This window comes from Ornithorhynchus anatinus, chromosome X5 (assembly GCF_004115215.2).
Source record: "Ornithorhynchus anatinus isolate Pmale09 chromosome X5, mOrnAna1.pri.v4, whole genome shotgun sequence".
In the NCBI taxonomy this organism is placed as follows: Eukaryota; Metazoa; Chordata; class Mammalia; order Monotremata; family Ornithorhynchidae; genus Ornithorhynchus; species Ornithorhynchus anatinus.
This window is the reverse complement of record NC_041753.1, coordinates 4,807,977-4,828,893: the sequence shown is the minus strand read 5'-3', so window position 1 is coordinate 4,828,893 and position 20,917 is coordinate 4,807,977. Positions and strand designations below refer to the sequence as shown.

At 58.2% G+C, this 20,917-nt stretch overlaps 2 protein-coding genes across 4 annotated transcripts; one reads left to right on the top strand and one right to left on the bottom strand.

Moving 5' to 3' along the window:
- Nucleotides 1–7,696: 7,696 nt before the first annotated feature.
- HJV (hemojuvelin BMP co-receptor) lies at nt 7,697–12,393 on the bottom strand. The gene is made up of 4 exons (XM_029056343.2): nt 12,286–12,393; nt 10,076–10,244; nt 9,465–9,982; nt 7,697–8,353 (listed from the first exon to the last, which is right to left on the bottom strand). Exons 2-4 carry the CDS (start codon nt 10,185–10,187, stop codon nt 7,724–7,726), a joined length of 1,260 nt encoding a protein of 419 aa, XP_028912176.1. The 5' UTR covers nt 10,188–10,244; nt 12,286–12,393; the 3' UTR covers nt 7,697–7,723.
- On the top strand, nt 11,642–20,488 carry BOLA1 (bolA family member 1). Of its 3 annotated transcripts, none has more exons than XM_029056345.2 (2): nt 11,642–11,781; nt 17,548–18,050. In XM_029056345.2, the coding sequence occupies exon 2, from the start codon at nt 17,551–17,553 to the stop codon at nt 17,971–17,973; it is 423 nt and encodes a 140-aa protein (XP_028912178.1). In that variant the 5' UTR covers nt 11,642–11,781; nt 17,548–17,550; the 3' UTR covers nt 17,974–18,050. The 3 variants fall into 3 exon arrangements, 2 of the variants coding, with proteins under 2 accessions (XP_028912178.1, XP_028912177.1); XR_005659684.1 differs by lacking the exons at nt 11,642–11,781; nt 17,548–18,050 and adding exons at nt 14,832–14,924; nt 20,187–20,488; XM_029056344.2 differs by lacking the exon at nt 11,642–11,781 and adding an exon at nt 14,832–14,924.
- The last annotated feature ends 429 nt before the right edge of the window (nt 20,489–20,917 follow it).

Below are 20,917 nucleotides of genomic sequence, written 5' to 3'. Positions count from 1 at the left end.
AGAGGGAGAGAGAAACAGGGGCAGAGAGACAGGGACAGAGACAAACAGGGAGAGAGAGACAGTGGGAGAGGTAGAGACAGAGACAAATAGGGAGGGAGAGAGAGAAACAGGAGCAGAGAGACAGGGAGAGAGACAAACAGGGAGAGAGAGACAGAGAGAGATAGGGACAGAGACAAACGGAGAGAGGGAGAGAGACAGCGGGAGTGGTAAGAGAGACAGGAATAAAGAGACAGGGATAGAGACAAAGATGCACAGGGAGAGACAGAGAGATGGAGGAGAGAATGGGAAGAGCCGGGGTAAGAGACAAAGTCATAGAGAGGGAGAGAGAGACAAGGACAAAGAGGGAAGAAGACAGGGTGGCCTAGTGGCTAGAGCCCGGGCCTCAGAAGGACCTGGGTTCTAATCCCGGCTCCGCCACTTATCTCCTGGGTGACCTCGGGCGGGTCACTTCGCTTCTCTGGGCCTCAGCTTCCTCATCTGTAAGAGGACGATCGAGCCGCGGGTGGGACGGGGACCGAGTTCAACCGGATCATCTTGCGTCTACCCCAGCGCTTAGAACGGTGTCCGGCACGTAGCGAGTGCTTAACAGTGCAGGGGGAGAGAGGCAGGGACAGAGAGAAAGATACAGGGAGAGAGAGACAGAGAGAGAGAGACAGGGACAGAGAAAGGCGCAAGGAGAGAGATAAAGAGAGAGAGACAGTGGGAGAGAGAGGTAGGGACGGAGACAGGGAGAGAGATCCCGAGAGAGAGACATTGGGAGACAGAGACAAAGACACAGAGAGAGAAAGATGTAGAGAGAGAGTGGGAGAGAATGAGAGACAGGGTCAGAGACTAACAATAATAATAATAATAATGATAATAATAACACTTGGATGTGTTAAACACTTACTATGCCCCAGGCACTGTACTAAATGCTGGGGCGAATACGAGCAAATCGGGTTGGTCACGGTCCCTGTCCCACGTGGGGCTCACAATCTCAATCCCCATTTTACAGATGAGGTAACTGAGGACCAGAGCACCTCAGTGACTCAACCAAGGTCACCCCGCAGACGAGAGGCGGAGCCGGAGAAACCGAAAGAAAGGGAGCCTGTCAACAGTCGGAGAGCGCCCTGCCTTTGATTTCCTGTTTGTTTAATCTAGGCCTCGGCTTCTCCACTTTCTCTCCCTTCTTTCTGATTTCGGAGCGGGAATCTCCCCTGGGCGTTGGCTCCTTCCCCAGGCTGCGGGAAAACTTATCCTTCGAGGGTATTTATTGAGCGCTCCCCGTGTGCAGAACGCCGTACCGGGCTCCGGGGAAATCCCGATGCAGCAGAGGCAGTGGACGGGATGAGAAGCACCCGTGCCTAGTGGATGGAGCCCAGGTCTGGGAGATAGAAGGACCCGGGTTCTAATCCCGGCCTCGCCACTTGTGCGCTGGGCGATCTTGGGCGAGTCACTTCCCTTCTCCGGGCCTCAGTTCCCTCATCTGTAAAGTGGGGATGAAGACGGTGAGCCCCATGTGGGACAGGGACTGTGTCCAACCCCATTTGCTTGTATCCACCCCAAAGCTTAGCACAGTGGCACAAAGTAAGCGCTTAATAAATACCATTTTGATTATTACTCTAGCCCAACCTGCATATTTCACTCCTCTAACCCCACCGACTCTCTGTTCCTTGTTTATCTCATCGCCGACCCCTCGCCCACATCCTCCCTCTGCCCTGGAACTTCCCTCCCCATTTCTAGCCCACGGAAAAGTCACTCTACCAACCTTCAAAGCCTTAATGAAATCCCACCTCCTCCCGAAAGTCTCCTCCGACTAAACCCTCTTCCCCCCCTCACCCTCTCCCTGTCTTCTCCCGGAATCGGTCCCGTTTAAGCGCATAATATTCACCCCCTCCCGCAGCCCCACCGCCCTTATATCCACAATCTATTTATTTATACGAATGTGAAGCAGCGAGGCCTAGTGCCTAGAGCTCGGGCCTGGCTGTCAGAAGGTCATGGGTTCTAATCCTAGCTCCGCCACGTGTCTGCTGCGTGAGCTTGGACAAGTCACTTCACTTCCCTGGGCCTCAGTGACCTCCTCTATAAAATGGGGATTCGATGCCTGTTCTCCCTCCTTCTTAGACCTTGTGTCAGGTGGGACAGGGACTGTGTCCTACCCCCATTAGCTTATATCTACCCCAGTGCTCAGGACAGTGTCTGGCACATAGTAAACGCTTAATAAATATAGTAGTAATAATGAGAAAAATGATGGGGAAGGGAGGGGGAGATGAGGAAAAGGGGGGCTTAGTCTGGGCAGGCCTCTTGGAGGAGGTGAACCAGCGTGAACCAGGAGAAGCAGCGTGGCTCAGTGGAAAGAGCCCGGGCTTGGGAGTCAGAGGTCATGGGTTCCAATCCCGGCTCTGCCACTTGTCAGCTGGGTGACTGTGGGCAAGTCACTTCACTTCTCTGGGCCTCAGGTCCCTCATCTGGAAATGAGCCTCACGTGGGACAACCCGATGACCCTGTATCTTCCCCACCGCTTAGAACAGTGCTCTGCACATAGTAAGTGCTTAACAGATACCAACATTATTATTATTGTTATTATTATCAGGAGGGCCTTGAGGGGGGAAGTGTGAGAATTTGACGGACGATGACTCTCCCTCACTTCAAAGTCTTAGTGAAGGCCCACTTCCTCCGAGAGGCCTTCCCTGACTGGGCCCTCCTTTCCTCTTCTCCCGCTCCCTCCGGCGTCGCCCTGCCTTACTCCCTTCATTCATCCCCCCTTACGTCCATCCCTGTCATTAATCGATTTCTGTTAAGGTCTGTCTCCTCCTCTAGGTAATAATAATACTATGTTGGTATTTGTTAAGCCCTTACTATGTGCCAAACACTGTTCTAAGCGCTGGGGGAGATGCAAGGCAATCAGGTTGTCCCACATGGGGCTCAGAGTCTTCATCCCCAGCCACTTGTCTGCTGGGTGACCTTGGGCAAGTCACTTCACGTCTCTGGCCTCAGTTCCCTCATCTGTCAAATGGGGATGAAGACGGTGAGCCCCACGGGGGACAGCCTGATGACCTTGGCTCTACCCCAGCGCTTGGAACAGGGTTTGGCACAGAGTAAGCGCTTCTCCGATCCCACCGTTATTATTATTATTATTTTCCAGATGAGGTCACTGAGGCCCAGAGAGGTGAAGTGACTTGCCCAAAGTCCCCCAGCTGACAAGCGGTGGATCCGGGATTAGAACCCACGACCTCTGACTCCCAAGCCCGGGCTCTTGCCACTAAACCACATTGTGGGCAGGGAACGTGTCAGTTTATTGTCCCGTTGTGCTCTCCCGGGACCTTAGTAGAGTGCTCTGCACACCGTGAGCGCTCGATAAATACGATTGATCGATTGATCGACTGACGCATAGCGAGCGCTCACGAGAAGCAGCGTGGCTCCGTGGAAAGAGCACGGGCTTTGGAGTCAGAGGTCGTGGGTTCGAATCCCGTGTCTGCCACTTGTCAGCTTTGTGACTGTGGGCAAGTCACTGAACCTCTCTGGGCCTCAGTGACCTCATCTGTAAAATGGGGATGAAGACTGTGAGCCCCACGTGGGACAACCTGATTCCCCCGGGTCTCCCCCAGCGCTTAGAACGGTGCTCTGCACATCGTAAGCGCTTAACAAATACCAACGTTATTATTATTAGATTCTAGAGAGGATCCCGACTCTGCCCCGTGTGGCCTTGGACAAGTCACTTCACCTCTCTGGGCCTCAGTGACCTCATCTGGAAAATGAGGATGAAGACTGGGAGCCCCAGGTGGGACAACCTGATGACCTTGGATCTCCCCCAGCGCTTAGAACAGTGCTCTGTTGTTATTATTATTATATTATAATTTTTATTATTATTATTATCATTATTATTAGTGGTTCGAGGGCGCCCCCTGCCGCCGTCAGCTTGGGAAGGCCTTGGTTTTTCAGTTCAGCTGCCCCAGGGTTTTTAGCCGAAAAGGGGGAGACAGAGACAGTTTCGGAGGCAAACAGAGACAGAGAGAGATCCATTCATTCATTCACTCGGATTAATTGAGCGCCTACCGTGTGCAGAGCACTGTGCTGAGCGCTGGGAACGTACAACGGGGCAACAGATAGAGACAGAGGGACCGAGAGAGAGAATAAGAGAATGAGAGGGCAAGAGAGAGAATGAGACGATGAGGGAGAAATCAATCGTATTTATTGAGCGCTTACTGGGTGCCGAACACTGTACTGAGCGCTTAGGAGAGTGATGATAATGATGATCTTTGTTAAGCGCTGTCTACGTGCCAGGGACTAAGAGCTAGGGTGGATACAAGCGGATCGGGTTGGACACGGTCCCTGTCCCAAATGGGGCTCCCAGTCTCCATTCCCATTTTCCAGATGAGGGAACTGAGGCCCACAGAAGTGAAGCGACTTGCCCAAGGTCACCCAGCAGACAAGTGGCGGGGTCGGGATTGGAACCCAGGACCTTCTGACTCCCAGGCCCGGGGTCTCCATCCCCATTTTCCAGATGGGGGAACTGAGGCCCACAGAAGTGAAGCGACTTGTCCAAGGTCACACGACAGACACGTGGCGGGGTCGGGATTGGAACCCAGGACCTTCTGACTCCCAGGCCCGGGCTCTGCTTGCTGACAAACACATTTCCTGCCCACAAGGAGCTTACAGAAAATAAGGGAGAGGAAAAGAGACAGAGACAGAGGATCAGGGACCGAGAGAGAAGGGGAGAGGGAGAGAGCGCGAAAGAATAAGAGAGAATGATGATGATGATGGTATTCGTTAAGCGCTTACTATGTGCCAAGCACTACTCTAAGCGCTGGAGGAGATACCAAGATGATCAGGTTGTCCTATGCGGGCCTCCCCATTTTACAGATGAGGCGACTGAGGCACAGAGAAGTTCAATGACTCCCCCAAAGTGACAGAGCTGACAAGTGGCAGAGACGGGATTAGAACCCACGACCTCTGACTCCCCAGCCCGGGCTCCCTCCACTCAGCCAAGCTGCTTCTCCAGAGGGAGGGAGAGAAATCAATCAGTTGCAGCTATTGAGCGCTTCCCGTGCGTAGAGCACTGTTCTAAGCGCTTGGGAGAGTGCGATAAATACGACTGAATGAATGCAACACCACATTCCCTTGTCCACGACGACTTTACGGAAAAAAGGGGAGAAAATGAGAGAGAGACCCAGGCCCCTGGACCTCCCTCTCATTCCTGCCTCTCCCCCTGCCTGAGGTCTAACCCCTATCCGTCCTGCTGCAGCCGCACCGCCCTTTCATTCAGTGGTATTTATGGAGCTCTTACTATGTGCAGAGCCCTGGACTAAGCGCTGGGAAAGGACAATTCGCACCCAGCACCTCCCCCCAACCGTCCTTTCATCCCCGGGGTGGGGTGTGGGGGGGATTGACACGAGGCCGAAGCCTCGCTCGCCGTCGTCGGGGGCAGGGGATGGGGGGCGTCTCCATGGCAACGGGAGGTCGCTGGACCCCCCCCCCCCGACCCCCCCACCGGACCATGTGGAGAAACAGCGTGGCTCAGTGGCAAGAGCCCGGGCTGGCGAGTCAGAAGGTCGTGGGTTCTAATCCCCACTCTGCCCCTGGTCTGCTGTGTGACCTTGGGCAAGTCGCTTCGCTTCTCTGGGCCTCAGTTCCCTCCTCTGGAAAAGGGGGGATTCAAAAAGGTGAGCCCCACGGGGGACAATCTGACTACCTTGGATCTCCCCCAGCGTTTAGAACAGCGCTCTGCACATAGTGAGCACTTAACAAATACGATAATTATTATGAGCCCCACGGGGGACAATCTGATTACCCTGGATGTCCCCCAGCGCTTAGAACAGTGCTGTGCACATAGTAAGCGCTTAACAAATACCATAATAATTATGATGATGATGATGATGATGATGTGTGTGTGTGACCACACACTCGCACGCATATATATATATATATATACACGCACACGTATCCACACATTCATATATGCACCCACACAGAGCCACACACACACACACGCACACATCCACACATTCATATGTGCACACACACGCATATATACACGCACACACACACGTGTCTAACACACATATCGACACAAACATGCACACACATCCTTATATACACACTTATGCTTACTATGTGCCAAGCACTGTTCTAAGCGCTGGGGGAGATACAGGGTCATCAGCTTGTCCCACGTGGGGCTCAGTCTCCGTCCCCATTTGACAGATGAGGTCACTGAGGCCCAGAGAAGTGAAGTGACTCGCCCAAAGCCACACAGCTGATAAGCGGCGGTGGGGGATTAGAACCCACAACCTCGGACTCCCAAGTCCGGGTTCTTGCCACTAAGCCACGCTGCTATATAACACACATATCCACACACATCTATATATGTATATCTACATATACACACACGGACACACACATATTCTTTATTGCTGCACTGTACTTTCCCAAGCGCTCAGTACAGTGCTCTGCACGCCGTAAGCGCTTAATAAATACGATTGAATGAATGAATTTCCACACCGACAGACGCACACAGGCACCCCCGCCCTCCCCAAAAGGAGGCGTCACTGAATTTTAATGCCAAGCGGTCGTTCCTGGATTCAGGTCTCTCCCGGCCCCCCCCCCCCAGCTCCCCCAGCGACCCCCCAAACACACACACACACACACATACAAACCAAGTCGGGCCCAGCCCCCCTCCCCAAATTAGGCCACAACCGACCCCCACCAATCAAAGAACTTAAATAGGTTTTGCGCATCCGATCGGGTCACACACGTAACCCTCACTTGCACCCCCGCCCCCCAAAAGGGCAGCAGCCCCCGCATCTTTTCTCCCTTCCCCCTCCCGCCTCCCCCAGGGCGGGGGGCTTCTGGGGAGCGGGGGAGGACTCTGGCCGTTTGCTGGAGATACAAGTCCCGGGAGCAGAGACCCCGGCGCGTGCCCCCCAAGACCGGCCTGTGCTGCAAAGTCTCTCTGATCTCTAAAATATAAATACCAACATTATTAGTAATCAGGTTGCAGAGACTCCCCCCTCCCCCCAATAAGAGGGGACCGGATTGTAGAGACCCCCGTCTTGCTCCCTTCACTCATCCCCCCTTACGTCCATCCCTGTCATAAATCGATTTCTATTAAGGTCTGTCTCCTCCTCTAGGCTGCGCTAATAATAATAATAATAATATGTTGGTATTCGTTATACCCTTACTATGTGTCAAACACCGTTCTAAGCGCTGGGGTAGCCCCGAATCCCTAAAGAGATTCGGGTTGCCGGAGGGGCCCGGGCCGCAACGTCTCTCCCACCGGGCCACAGAGACCCCTCCCAACCCGGGGATGATTCCCCCGCCCCTCCAGAGGGGCCAGAGATGCAGAGACACCACCCCAGAGGGGCCCTCATAATTAATAATTCTGGTCTTTGTTAAGTGCTTTCTAAGTGCCAGGCACCGTACTAAGCGCTGGGGTGAATACAGGCTAAGGCGGGTCTGACCCGCTCCCCGTCCCACGTGGGGCTCAGTCTCAATCCCCATTTGACAGATGAGGGAACCGAAGCGCAGAGAAGTGAAGTGACCAGCCCGAGGTCACGCGGCAGACAAGTGGCGGGGTCGGGATTGGAACCCAGGACATCAAGAATCCAGGCTCAGAGATATGCGGTACAGTGAGGACCCCCCCCCCCCCCCCCGGAGAAGGGGTCAGCCTGCAATGTCTCTCCAACCGGGCCTCAGAGACCGCCCCCCCCGAGGGCCGGTCCACCCCCCCCCCCACAGCGAGGGGTCCTCAGAAGCGACACCACGAGACGGAGACCCCCAGAGCGAGCGGGAGGAGGGGGCGGGCGGGACGGAGGGGGCCCCCGGCGCGGTCCGGCGGGAAGAGGTGCAGCCGCCCCAGGTCCGGCAGGAAGGCCCGGGCGTCCTCCAGGGCGGCGTGGGCGGCCAGGGTGAAGTTGGGGTCGCCGGAGGCCAGGACGTCGAAGACGCACGAGTGGAAGTAGGCGTCCTCCACGGGCAGCCGCTCCCGGCAGAGGGCCCGGGCCGCGTCGGGGCCCACGGCCGAGGCCCCCCGGCGGGGCCGGTCCTCCCGGGACAGCCGCTGGCCCGGCGGGCAGCCGCCCACGCACAGCTGCAGGTCCTGCTCCTCCGAGAAGGCCCCGGCCACCTCCCGGGCCGCCCGGATGGAGAAGGACAGCTGGCGTCCGGCCTGACGCACGGCGATGGTGGTGCCGATGTAGGCCGCCCGGATCTCCACGTGGCGGCCGGGGGCCGGGGCCCGGATGGTCAGGCTGCCCCCGCCCGGCCGGGGGCCCCCGTCCACCGAGCCGTCCTCGAAGGCCGCGGGCAGGTCGCCCAGCTCGGCCCGGTACACTTTCTGATCGACGCACTCCTTCATGTTCTTGAAGATGATGGTGAGCTGCGGGGCGGGGAGGGACGGTCAGCCTCGGCGGCCGAGGTCGGCCCGGCCGTCCCCCGGCCTCCACGCGCCCCGGAAGGGGACCCCCCCCCGGCTCCCCGACTTCGACCGGACCCTCCCAAGCTCGGCACTCAGTAAATTAATAATAATGACGACGGAGGCATTTGTTAAGCGCTCGCTACGTGCCCAGCGCAGTCCTAAGCGCTGGGGGAGATACAGGGTCATCAGGTTGTCCCACGTGGGGCTCACGGTCTTCATCCCCATCTGCCAGATGAGGGAACTGAGGCACAGAGAAGTGAAGTGACTCGACCAAGGTCTCACCCCCCCCCCCCCCCCGAAGGGACTGTAAGCTCACTGTGGGCAGAGAATGTATCTGTTATAATGTGATTTGGGCTCTCGTTTGTTGTCTTGATATCTTGCTTACTGCGTGCAGTGCCCGTAACTTAGGGCTTGAGAGAGGACAATAAAACGGAGTCGGGTAGACGCATTCCCTGCCCACAGTGCGTTTCCAGTCTAGAGGGGCAGGCGGACGTTAATATCAATAAATAATAGTTGAGTGAATGAAGTATAATGATATTAAGTATAATATAAACAGGGTACAATAAGAAATAAATGAGTAAATCTGCAGCCAGCTCCTCGACGGCAAAAGCGACACGTCCGCGTACTCCACTGTCCTCTCCCGAGCACTTAGAACAGTGCTCTGCACGTAGTCAGCGCTCGATAAATGCCACGGATTGGTCGCACAATTGACCGATGGGCACCCAGGAGGCCGTGAGCTCCTCATGGGGGGTGGGAGGAGGGCGCGTCAGGTTCACGCCCAAGATGAGAAGCGGTCCGGCCTCGCGGCTGGAGCACGGGCCGGGGAATCGGCTTGGGTTTTCGGCCGCGTGACCCGGGGCGAGTGACTTCACTTCTCTGAGCCTCAGTTCCCCCCCCCCCCCCCACGTGGGACGGGGACCGACCCGACGATCTCGTATCTAGCCCGGGTCGGCGCCCGGCACACGGTAAGGCCTCGACAGTCACCGTAATGATTCTTAGCATCGGCCGGAGTCCCCCCCGCGCGTTCGGCGCACGGCAAGGGCTCCCGCCAAGCCCCGGCGCGATCGATCACCTTGCCGGTGGCGGTGGCATTTGCGTCCCGGGCCACGGGGTAGCTGGTGGCCTGGACGAAGAGGTAGCGGTTGTCCAGCAGGGGCCACGAGCCCAGGACGCGGCAGGTGTGGAAGTCGTGGCGGAAGGTGCGGACGTGGGGGTCCCCGAAGGCGGCGCAGTGTTGGTAGTCCGGGGACCGCCCGTGCCTCGACACGAACCGGCGCTCGTAGTCGCAGAGGTAGGGGTCAGGGCCCGGGCCGGGGGCCGGGGGCCTGGGCCGGACGCGGGGGGCGGCCGTGGGGCCTCGGCGGGAGCAGTTGTGCTGGATCATGAGGTCTTCGATGCCGTGCACGGCCGCGTGGTACACCAGGTCCCCGCGGCACGTGCGGGCCGTTTTGCGGGTGCACAGGGAGTAGGAACGCAGGGCGTCGCAGACCCCGGCCGGGGGGCCCGGGCCGGACCCGGGGGGCGTCCGCAGCGCCAGGGTCGCCGACACGTAGTCTGAGTTGCAGCGGAGGATCTTGCACTGGGCTTCGGCTGGGGGGGGGCCGGAGGGGAGGTGAGGAACCGGGGTCCCGCCCCCTCCGACCCCTGCCCTCCGCCGGTCCCCCCTCCCCGGGCCCCGCTTACCGTGTCCACAGAGGAGGAGGAGGAGGAGGAGGAGGAAGGCCATAGGACCGGGGGAGGAGGGTCTCTCGGGGGGCGGCGAGCCCCGGGGTGGGTCCGGTCCCCCCATCCCCATCCATCCGGGGCAGCGGGGGGTCGCGGGCCTCGCCTCTCACGGGCTCAGCTGGGACGTCTGGAGGGAAAGGGGAAAGGCCCCCCCAGTTCCCCACCCCCAGCCCCCCCGGCTGAGGTCAGGGAAGCCCCACCTCGCGGGGGCCACAGACCCCCCAGAGGGGCCAAAATCAGGCAGCGGTTCCTCGCTCTCCACCCCACCTCACGGCCGTCCTGCTTCGACGCGGCCCGCCCGCTTCGCTCCTCTCATGGCCATCTTCTCACCGTCCCTCCATCTCGTCCGTCTCGCTGCCGACCTCTCGCTCACGTCCCGTCCCGGGCCTGGCCCGCCCGCCCTCCTCATATCCGACAGACCACCGCTCTCCCCCCGTTCAAAGGCCCGACTGAAGGCCCATCTCCTCCATGAGGCCTTCCCTGACTCTTCTCCCGCTCCCTTCTGCGTCGCCCTACCTCTCTCCCTTTATCCCCCCTCCCGGCCCCACACCACATATGTCCATATCCATCGTTTATTTATGTATATTAATGTCTGTCTCCCCCCCCCCCCAACCATATAGACTATAGCTCGTTGAGGGCAGGAAATGTGCCTGTTTCTTGTTGTATCGTACTCTCCCAAGCGCTTAGGAAATGCTCCGCACACTGTAAGCGCTCAAAAAATCCGATTAAATGAAGGAATCAGGCTTTGAACCGGCTGGGGAGAGTCATATTATTCTCCATTCCCCCACCGTGAACCAGGCTTCGAGCCGGCTGGGGAGATGGAGTGGGAAGTTAGACACCCTCGCCCACCCCCAGACCTAGAAATGGGGCGGCGAGGGAGGTTGGGGGAGGGGATGTGACCGGTCCTCGGGCCTCGGGCCCCGGCCGGGAGAACGGAAGGGGGTCGGAAGGGGACAGAGTCCACTGGACGGAGAGAGCGGCCTCCGGCCGACCAAACAGCAGGGAGGTCAAGAATCGGGCGGGCAGCGGGCCCGGATCCGCTCCCAGCTTCCTGCGGCCTCCCTCCCCCCCGCCCGACAAGCCGGCGCTTGAGGGGATCTCAAAGCACTTATAACACTGGGCCCCGGCGCACAGGGGGTGAATTATCTGTCCTCTTTTTTGGTGGTATTTGCCGGATACTGTACTAAGCACTGGGGCAGATACAAGACCTGCAGGTTGGACACGGTCCCTGTCTCGCGTAGGGTTCGCAGTCTCAATTCCCACTGTACAGATGAGGGAACTGAGGCACAGGGAAGTGAGGTAATATAGACGGTATCTGTTAAGCGCTCAATAGGTGCCAGGCGCTGTCCTAAGCGCCGGGGTAGATACGAGCAAATCGGGTTGGACACGGTCCCAGGTGGGGCTCCCGGTCTTCATCCGTATTTTACAGGTGAGGGAACTGAGGCCCAGAGAAGTGAAGTGACTTGCCCAAGGTCACGCGGGAGTCACGTGGTGGAGCCGGGATTAGGATCCACGTCCTCTAGCTCCCAGGCCAGGGCTCTGGCCATCAGGCCACCCTGCTTCTGTCCCCGGGTCCCAGCCCGAGTCCCACCAGCCAAACGACTCGGCTTCGGTCAGCTGCGCCACGGCCAGCCTGCTCCGCTCCGCTGTGGCACTACCCACAGGTACCCCAAGTCACCCCCTCTTGTCCCCCCACCTGCCCCGGTCCCCTCTTCCACCCCCGCAGTCCACCAGCGGGCCGGGACCGCCTCCCTAGCGGAAGCCGGGGGTCTTCGTGTCGGAATATCCTAGTTAAATTTAGGTCCCGGTGGAGAGATCCACAAGGGAAGAAGGGGGGACGAGGACACCCCGCTCCACGCCCCCCCGGCTCCGTCCGCGCAGACCGACCCTCCCCTGCGAGATAACGCCAGGCCAAGGGGGCGGAGGCCGCGGCAAGAGACAGCGAGGCTGGACCACCCGAGGGACTTCCCGGCCGGACAACCGTCGGCGTGGGAGACGTCGGCCTGTCTCCCACAGAGATCTCTGCGCGAGGGGGAGGCCGGTGACATTGGCTCGACCCAAAGATGGTGGGGGAGAGGGGAGGATGGGGTGACCCCCAGGAGTGGCGAGGTCAGGCGGGACCCCAGGAGGGAGGGGGCTTGGAGAATCGAAACATGGCGGTCACTCACCACGCTCGGAGGTCAAACGTCAAGGCGGGGGTCCGGCCGTCCTCTCCGTGGGTCGGCCCCGGCCACTCGGAGTCTCCCCGCGGTGTCGGCCACCGGCTGCCCCTGGACGAGGGGAGGGGGTTGGGGTGGGGGGGGTGGGGCCTGGGCGGGGTGAGGGGCAGTCGGAGGGCTGGACAGCTGGTGGGAAGGACGGGCTGGGCTCGGGGTTTTAAAAATAACCCGGACCTCGAGTTTGAGTCCAAATTCAAGGTAGGGGTCACTCCGGGTGCGGATGGGGGGTCTTTAGACCGTAAGCTCCTCGCGGGCCGCCCGCCCGCCTACTAGAGCAACGGCGTGGCCTGGCGGGCAGAGGCCGGGCCTGGGGGTCGGAGGACGTGGGTTCTAATCCCCGCTCCGCCACACGTCTGCCGCGTGACCTTGGGCAAGTGGCTTCTCTTCTCCGGGCCTCAGTTCCCTCATCTGTCAAACGGGGATTGAGACCAGGGACTGTCCAACCCGATTTGCTCGTCTCCACCCCAGCGCTTAATACAGCGCCTGGCACATAGTAGCTGCTTAACAAATACCATCACTATTATTATTACAAATACACGCATGTATTAGTATCATTAATAATAATATCGGTATTTGTCAAGCCTTTACTCTATGCCGGGCACTGACAGATTGATCTGGAGAGGCGTAGATGACCGGGCTTCTCGGCCTCCCCCAAACTCCCTCTCCGACAGATCGGTTTCTGGGTCCAAAGATGGGGGGAAGAGGGAACTGCGGTGAGGGACAGCCCCCCGAGACCGCTCCTGGGTCGCCAGTTGCCGCTCCCAAGGGATAATAATAATATTGATAATAGTATTGGTTAAGCACTTACTATGTGCCAGGCCCTGTACTAAGCTCTGGGGTGGATAGCAGCTAATGGGGTTGAACCCAGTGGAGCCGGAAATCTGAGCCGCTGCGGGAAGGGTCCCGGCTGGGGGGGGAAGAATATTTTAAAATTCTCGCCTTCCCTTCCCCATGCCACATTTAGATTCAGACTGCTGCACCTGTCCTCACCCTCCTCTCCTCTAGCTATTTTCTCTCCTCCTCTCTCAAGCGGCAGCTGCCCTTTCCACCCCTTTCTCTTCCCCCCACCCCCATGCTCAAATCCTCGGGTCAGGGTGGGGGGCCTCTCAATCAATCGATGATATTTACTGAGCGCTTATCGGGGCGGAGCCCCGTACTCCCCGCCTACTCCCTTCCCAAGAAGCAGCGTGCTCTAATAATAATAATGTTGGTGTTTGTTAAGCGCTTACTCTGCGCAGAGCCCTGTTCTAAGCGCTGGGGGAGATACAGGGTCATCAGGGTGTCCCACGAGAGGCTCCCCAGTCTTCGTCCCCATTTTCCAGACGAGGTCACTGAGGCACAGAGAAGTTAAGTGACTTGCCCACAGTCACACAGCTGACAAGTGGCAGTGGATAAAGCCCGGGCCCGGGACTCACAAGGATCTGGGTTCTAATTCCCGCCCGGCCACCTGTCTACCGGGTGACCTCGGGCATGTCATTTCACTCCCCTGTGCCTCAGTTCCCTCCTCTGGAAAAAAAAGACCGTGAGCTCCCTGTGGGATGAGGACCGTGTTCAACCTGATGATCCCGGCTCTGCCACTCGTCAGCTGTGTGACTGTGGGCAAGTCACTTCACTTCTCTGTGCCTCAGTTCCCTCATCTGTAAAATGGGGATGAAGACTGGGAGCCCCACGTGGGACAACCTGATTCCCCTGTGTCTGCCCCAGCGCTTAGAACGGTGCTCTGCACATAGTAAGCGCTTAACAAATATCAACATTATTATCTTAGAAGGCCCTGGGTTCTAATCCTGGCTCCGCCCCCTTGTCTGCTGTGTGACCTCGGGCAAGTCACTTCACTTCTCTGGGCCTCAGTTGGGGATTAACAGTGAGCCTCACGTGAGACAACCTGATGACCGCCCTGTATCTCCCCCAGCGCTTAGAACGGTGCTCAGCATATAGTAAGCGCTTAACCAATACCAACATTATTATTATTAACGATTCCCAGAATGATTGTTATTATAGAGAAGCAGCATGGCTCAGTGGAAAGAGCCCGGGCTTGGGAGTCAGAGATCGTGAGTTCGAATCCCAGCTCTGCCACTGGTCAGCTGTGTGACTTTGGGCCAGTCACTTCACTTTTCTGTGCCTCAGTTCTCTCATCTGTAAAATGGGGATGAAGACTGGGAGCCCCACGTGGGACAACCTGATTCCCTTGTGTCTACCCCAGCGCTTAGAACGGTGCTCGGCACATAGTAAGCGCTTAACAAATACCAATATTAATATTATTATTATTATTATTAAATCCCCATTTTTCCAGGCGAGATCACTGAGGCCCAGAAAAGTGAAGTAAGCGCTTAACAAATACCGACATTATTATTATTATCATGTGTGGGCCCGGCCCTCAGGGGAGGAACTACAACTCCCAGGAGCCCCCGGGGGAGCGCCGCGATGCATGCCGGGAGTCGTAGTCCTCCCTCCGCCCCCCGCCCGTCTGGGAAGGCGGGAGCGGACTCCATTTCCCGGCATGCCCCGGGCGGGCGCGGCCACAATGGCGGAGGCTCAGGCTCAGGCCTAGGCCCAGGCCCGGTTTAGGCGGCGTTGCCCCAGGGAAGCAGGTAGGGACTCTTGTCGGGGGGCTTTTTCCTCCTCCTGCCAACATCTTCCCTCCCTTCCTCCCCCTCCCCTGCATGCATTTCCCTCTTCCTCCCTCCAGCTCGTTGTGGGCTGGGAATGTGCCTGTTTCGTGTCCTATTCATTCATTCATATTGATTGAGCGCCTACTGTGTGCAGAGCGCTGGACCAAGCGCTTGGGAGAGTGCAGTTCCTTCCTCCCCCTCCCCTGCATGCATTTTCCTCTTCCTCCAGCTGGTTGAGGGCTGGGAATGTGCCTGTTTAGTGTCCTATTCATTCATTCATATTGATTGAGGGCCTACTGTGTGCAGAGCGCTGGACCAAGCGCTTAGGAGAGTGCAATTCCTTCCTCCCCTGCATGCATTTTCCTCTTCCTCCAGCTGGTTGAGGCCTGGGAATGTGCCTGTTTAGTGTCCTATTCATTCATTCATATTTATTGAGCGCCTACGGTGTGCAGAGCACTGGACTAAGCGCTTGGGAGAGTGCAATTGGGCAACAGATAGAGACAGTCCCTGCCCACCAACGGGCTCACAGTCTAAAGACAGCAGCCCAAAACTCTCCCAAGGGCCTGGTCCAGTGCTCTGCACACAGTAAGCGCTCAATAAATACGGTTGAATGAATGAACATTTCCCTCCCTCTCCCCCCTGAGCTACAGACATCTCCCGCGCTCCTCCCCCGAGTTGCAGACATTTTCCTCTCTTTTCCCCCGAGCTGCAAACACTTCCCTCTCTCCTCCCACGAGCTGCAAACATTTTCCTCTCTCCTCCCCCGCGCTGCAAACATTTCCCTCTCGTCCCCCCTGAGCTGCAAACATTTTCCTCTCGTCCCCCTTGCGCTGCAAACATTTCCCTCTCTCCTCCCCCGCGCTGCAGACATTTCCCTCTCGTCCCCCTCTGAGCTGCAATCATTTCCCTCTCCCACCCTGCAAACATTTCCCTTTCTCCTCCCCCGGGCTGCAAACATTTTCCTCTCTCCCGAGCTGCGCACATTTCCATCTCTCCTTTCCCGAGCTGCAAACATTTCCCTCCCTCCTCCCACGAGCTGCAGACGTTTCCCACTTTTCCCCCACGAGCTGCAAACATTTCCCCCTCTCCCTGTCCCTCAGATTGCAAACATTTCCTTTCTCCCCCCCCCTTCCCTTCCCACCATTTCCCTTTCTCCCTCCTTCTGCAAACATTTCCCTCTCCCACTCGGGCAGCAAACATTTCCCCCTCTCCTCCTCTGCATACACATCCCCTCTGCTGTGTGGCCTTAGGCAAGTCACTTCACTTCTCTGGGCCTCGGTTCCCTCACCTGTCAAAGGAGGATTGAGACTGTGAGCCCCATGTGGGACAGGGACCGCGTCCAACTCAATTTGCTTGTTTCCCCCTCAGCGCTTAGTACAGGGTCTGGCACCTGGGAAGTGAGAAGCAGCCTGGCCTAGTGGATGGAGCACGGGCCTGGAAGGCAGAAGATGCGGGTTCTAATCCCACGTGTCCGCAGCGTGACCGTGGGGGGGGTCACTGTCCTTCTCTGGGCCTCGGTTCCCTCATCTGGAAAATGGGGCCGAAGACTGTGAGCCCCATGTGGGGCAGGGACGGTGCGCGACCTGTTTACCTCGATCCTTTCCTAGCGCTTAGAACAGGGCTTGGCATATAGTAAGCGCTTAACAGACTCCACAATTATTAGGTGCTTCACAAAGACCATTATCCCCATCATTATTATTAGGGCCTCAGTTCCCTTATCTGCAAAAATGGGGGTGAAGACTGAGCCCCACGTGGGACAACGTGATAACCTTGTATAGTAATGATGATAATTTTAGAATTTGTTAAGCATTTACTAAGCGCTGGGTAGATCCATGGTAATCAGGCTGTCCCACGTGGGGCTCCCGGTCTTCATCCCCATTTTCCAGCTGAGGGAACTGAGGCCCAGAGAAGTGACTTGCCCAAAGTCACCCAGCTGATCAGTGGCGGAGCTGGGATTAGAACCCACGACCCCTGTCTCCCAAGCCTGAGCTCTTTCCACTGAGCCACACCGCTTGGTTAACTTCTCTGTGCCTCAGTTACCTCGTTATTATCATTAACAAACCCCAACATTATTATTATTATGGTGAGCGCTTAAATGTCGTCATTATTTTTATTATTAAAGTATGTGGCACCTGCTAAGTGCTTCACAAATACCGTCAAAAAGAAACTGATGGCGACCTCATAATAATAATAATGTTGGTATCTGTTAAGCACTTACGCTGTGCAGAGCACCGTCCTAAGCGCCGGGGGAGATCCAGGGTCATCGGGTCGTCCCGCGTGAGGCCCCCGGTCTTCATCCCCATTTGACAGGTGAGGGAACCGAGGCCCAGAGAAGCGAGGCGACTCGCCCACGGTCACACGGCTGACAAGTGGCGGAGCCGGGATTCGAACCCTTGACCTCTGATCCTCAAGCCCGCTCCACCGAGCCACACTGCCTCATGTCACGGGGGAAGCCTGGGGGAACCCTCCGGCCCCCAGCAGCCCGGCGGTCGGGTGCAATCCAGGCGGGCCGCCCGGCGGAGGGGAGGAGGGGTGGGTCGCCCCTCCGTCTCCACCCCCCCGACCTCTCCGCCCTCCCTTTTCTCCGTGTCTGTCTCGGTAGCGGATGCTGACGGGGCGGCTGTGCCCCGGACTCCGTCCCCCGGCCGGGGTGGTCCCGGGCCTCCGCGGGGCGATGTCCGGCGGCGGGGCCGGGGGCCCGGTGGAGGCGGCCATCCGGGAGAAGCTGCGCCGGGCGCTGGCCCCGGACGTCCTGGAGCTGCGCAACGAGAGCGACGCCCACGCGGGACCCCCGGGCCGCGAGACCCACTTCCGCCTGGCGGTGGTCAGCGCGCGCTTCGAGGGGCTCGGCCCCCTGCAGCGGCACCGCCTGGTCCACGCCGCCCTGGCCGAAGAGCTGGCCGGGCCCGTCCACGCGCTGGCCATCCAGGCCCGGACCCCCGAACAGTGGAGGGCCGACCCCACCCTCGGACGGAGCCCTCCGTGCCTGGGAGGGGGGAAGCGGACCCCCGAGGGGGGCGTCTCCTGACCCCCTCGCCCCGCGTCCTCTCCCCCTCTTGTGCTCTCCAATAAACGCCGTCGATCGAAACACGGCGCGGGTGCGGATCGGGGCTGTGCGATTCCCCTCCCTCTCGACCGTCGCCTCGTGGTGGGCAGGGAGTGTGGCTTTTGATCGCGACGGTACTCTCCGAGGGCTCAGTACAGTGCTCTGCACGCGGGAGGCGCTCGGTACAGGCGATGGAGGGAAAAATGCATGAAGGACTCCCCCCCTTCCCGGCCTCCGGGGTTGTGGGGGGGGGGTCTGGGGCCGGGGGATGCCAGAGGTGGAAGCGCGTCGAGGGCGGGGAATGGATCCGCTGGGCGTGCTGTGTTCTCCGAGCGTCTAGTACGGTGCTCCGCGCACGGTATAAGCGCTCGGTAAATCCCACCGAACTCCGGAATGGGTGCGGATCGCGGCTGGGTGATCTGTCCCGCTGATCGATTGAACTCCAGAATGGGTGCAGATCGTGACTGGGTGATCTGTCCTCGGTAGGGAACTATTAATAATAATAATGGTACTCATTAAGCGCTTACTATGTGCTAAGCACTTGGGAAGCTCCAACTGAGGACGGTCCCGGCGTCCAGCGGAGCGATGTGTACATCGCCGGGGCAGGTCGGGGGGCTTAGGGCGGTCGTTCCCCGGCAGGAGGGCGACTCTCCGGTTCTCCCCTTCGTCGTCGTGCAGCAGGCGGGGGAAACTGAGGCCTACGACCGGCGCGTCCCCTCAGCCTCCCCATCAAACCGTTCGGGGAACAAGATGGACCCCCCCCCCCCCCCCCCCGCCCACGCACACCTGGTGGGCTGTCTGGAGGAGGGGGACTTGGGGCTGAGTTCGAGGGGAGAACCCGACTCCGCCCCCCTTGTTCCTCAGTTTCCCACCCTTTCGTCCGCTCCTTAACCCGATCTCTAGACCGTCAGCTCGCTCTGGGCCGGGAACGTGTCTGTTTATTGCATTGTCCTCTCCCAAGTGATTAGTCGGTCGCATTTATTGAGCGCTTACTGTGTGCAAAGCACTCTACTAAGCGCTCGGGAGAGGACGGTGCAACAGACACATCTCCGTCTTGGACCAGCGCTCTGCACCCAGCAAGCGCTCAGTAAGTACGCACGGCGTAGCGGATGGAGCACAGGCCTGGGGGTCAGAGGTCATGGGTTCTAATCCCGGCCCCGCCACTTGTCTGCCGGGTGGCCTTGGGCGAGTCACCTCATTCCCTTGTGCCTCGGTTCCCTCATCTGTAATAATGTTGGTATTTGGTAAGCGCTTACTAGGTGCAGAGCACTGTTCTAAGCGCTGGGGGAGAGACGGGGTCGTCGGGTTGTAAATCTAATCTGTAAAACGGGGATGGAGACGGTGAGCCCCAGGCGGGACAGGGACTGGGTCCGACCCGATTTCCTTGTAATAATAATAATTGTGGTGTTTGTTAAGCGCTTACTATGTGCCAAGCACTGTTCTAAACGCTGGGGGAGATACAAGGGGATCAGGTTGTCCCGCATGGGGCTCACAGTCTTAATAACCCCATTTTCCAGATGAGGTCACTGAGGCCCAGAGAAGTGAAGTGACCTGTCCAAAGTCACACAGCTGACAAGTGGCGGAGCTGGGATTAGAATCCATGACCTCTGACTCCCAATCCTGCGTTCGTGCCACCCGCCCCTCCGGCGCTTAGTACAGTGCCTGGCACAAAGTAAGCGCTTAATAAATACCGCAGTTATTAAACACAACCGAACGAATTCTTCCCCGTCGCCTCCGGGCCCCAGAGAGGACACTGCGCGACCCAGCCCTAGGTTTTAAGATTTTTTTTTTGTTCGGTTCCATTTTATTTTTCACATTTTGTTGTTTTCTCACATCGACCGGAGCGGAGGACGCCCCTGGTTTGGGGGGGGGGATGACTGCAAGATGGTTTTGGGGGGGGGGGGGGGAGGCACACGCACACACATAAAGAGCACCAGGTTGGGGAAGGGGTTGGGGGTGGGGTGGGGAAAACGCAGCACGGACACCGAGGGGTTAACACGGTCACCACCTGGTCACCGACAAAAGAGGCGTGACCGCAGGGGGCTGGACGAAATGGGAAAGCCACGTGGCGGGGAGCGCGAAGGTGGGGAGGAGCGGAGAAGAGCCGCCTTTTGTAGTTATTTTGCATTTTTTTTTTTTTCCCCCGTGACCTTTTTTCCCGGATTTTTCTCTCTCTCTTTTTTCTTTTTTTGTAGAGTTTTTCGACGGGTTACAAACGAACGGCTAAAAACTACGGCACGGCACGGCTACAAGACCACACGACAGGCCACGGCCCTGCGAGGAGGAGGAGGAGGAGGAGGAGGAGGAGGAGGAAGGGGCCGCTTCAATCTGGGCAGAGGGGAGATCCGGGCTTCGCCTTTCCCGCCCACTCCTCTGAGAGGTTTGGACACCCCTTGTGCTTTTGGATAATGGTAACCGTGGTCTTGGTTAAGCGCTTACTCGGGGCCGGGCACCGTACTAAGCGCTGGGGCGGCTACAGGTTGGACCCAGGCCCTGTCCCACGGGGCCTCACGGTCTCCATCCCCATTTTACAGATGAGGGAACTGAGGCACGGAGAAGGTAATCTATTCGTTGGCCCGATTTTCCCCTCTTCCCCCAAATTCTAAGAGCCGGGGGAACGGGGGGCTATTACAGTGGATGGAAGTGGGAAAAGGGGTGGGGGGGGTCTGTGCTTCAGAGATTGTGCTTCCACCCTCCCCCAGCTGCCTAGGGATCCCCCCACCCCTGGAATTGCAGGGAAAAAACTCGGGCTTGTGTGTGTGTGTATAGATCTATAGAGATAGATATATATATATATTTATGTATATATAAATATATATGAATAAGTAAAAGGGTCTTTGCGAAGGCGGGACCACTCAGTGCCCGCCGCCTCCCATCGGGTGTCCCCCCCCGAGCTGCCTCTGAACGAGATCACTACTGACCAGAA

Bases quoted from the DNA above. Each gene is read 5' to 3' on its own strand.
- HJV (XM_029056343.2), bottom strand. From the start codon at position 10,187: ATGGGGATGGGGGGACCGGACCCACCCCGGGGCTCGCCGCCCCCCGAG. The intron at 9,983-10,075 runs GTAAGCGGGGCC...GCCCCCCCCCAG, and splicing joins CCTCCTCCTCTGTGGACACG to CCGAAGCCCAGTGCAAGATC. The intron at 8,354-9,464 runs GTGATCGATCGC...CCCGCCCCGCAG, and splicing joins ATGCCACCGCCACCGGCAAG to CTCACCATCATCTTCAAGAA.
- BOLA1 (XM_029056345.2), top strand. From the start codon at position 17,551: ATGCTGACGGGGCGGCTGTGCCCCGGACTCCGTCCCCCGGCCGGGGTG.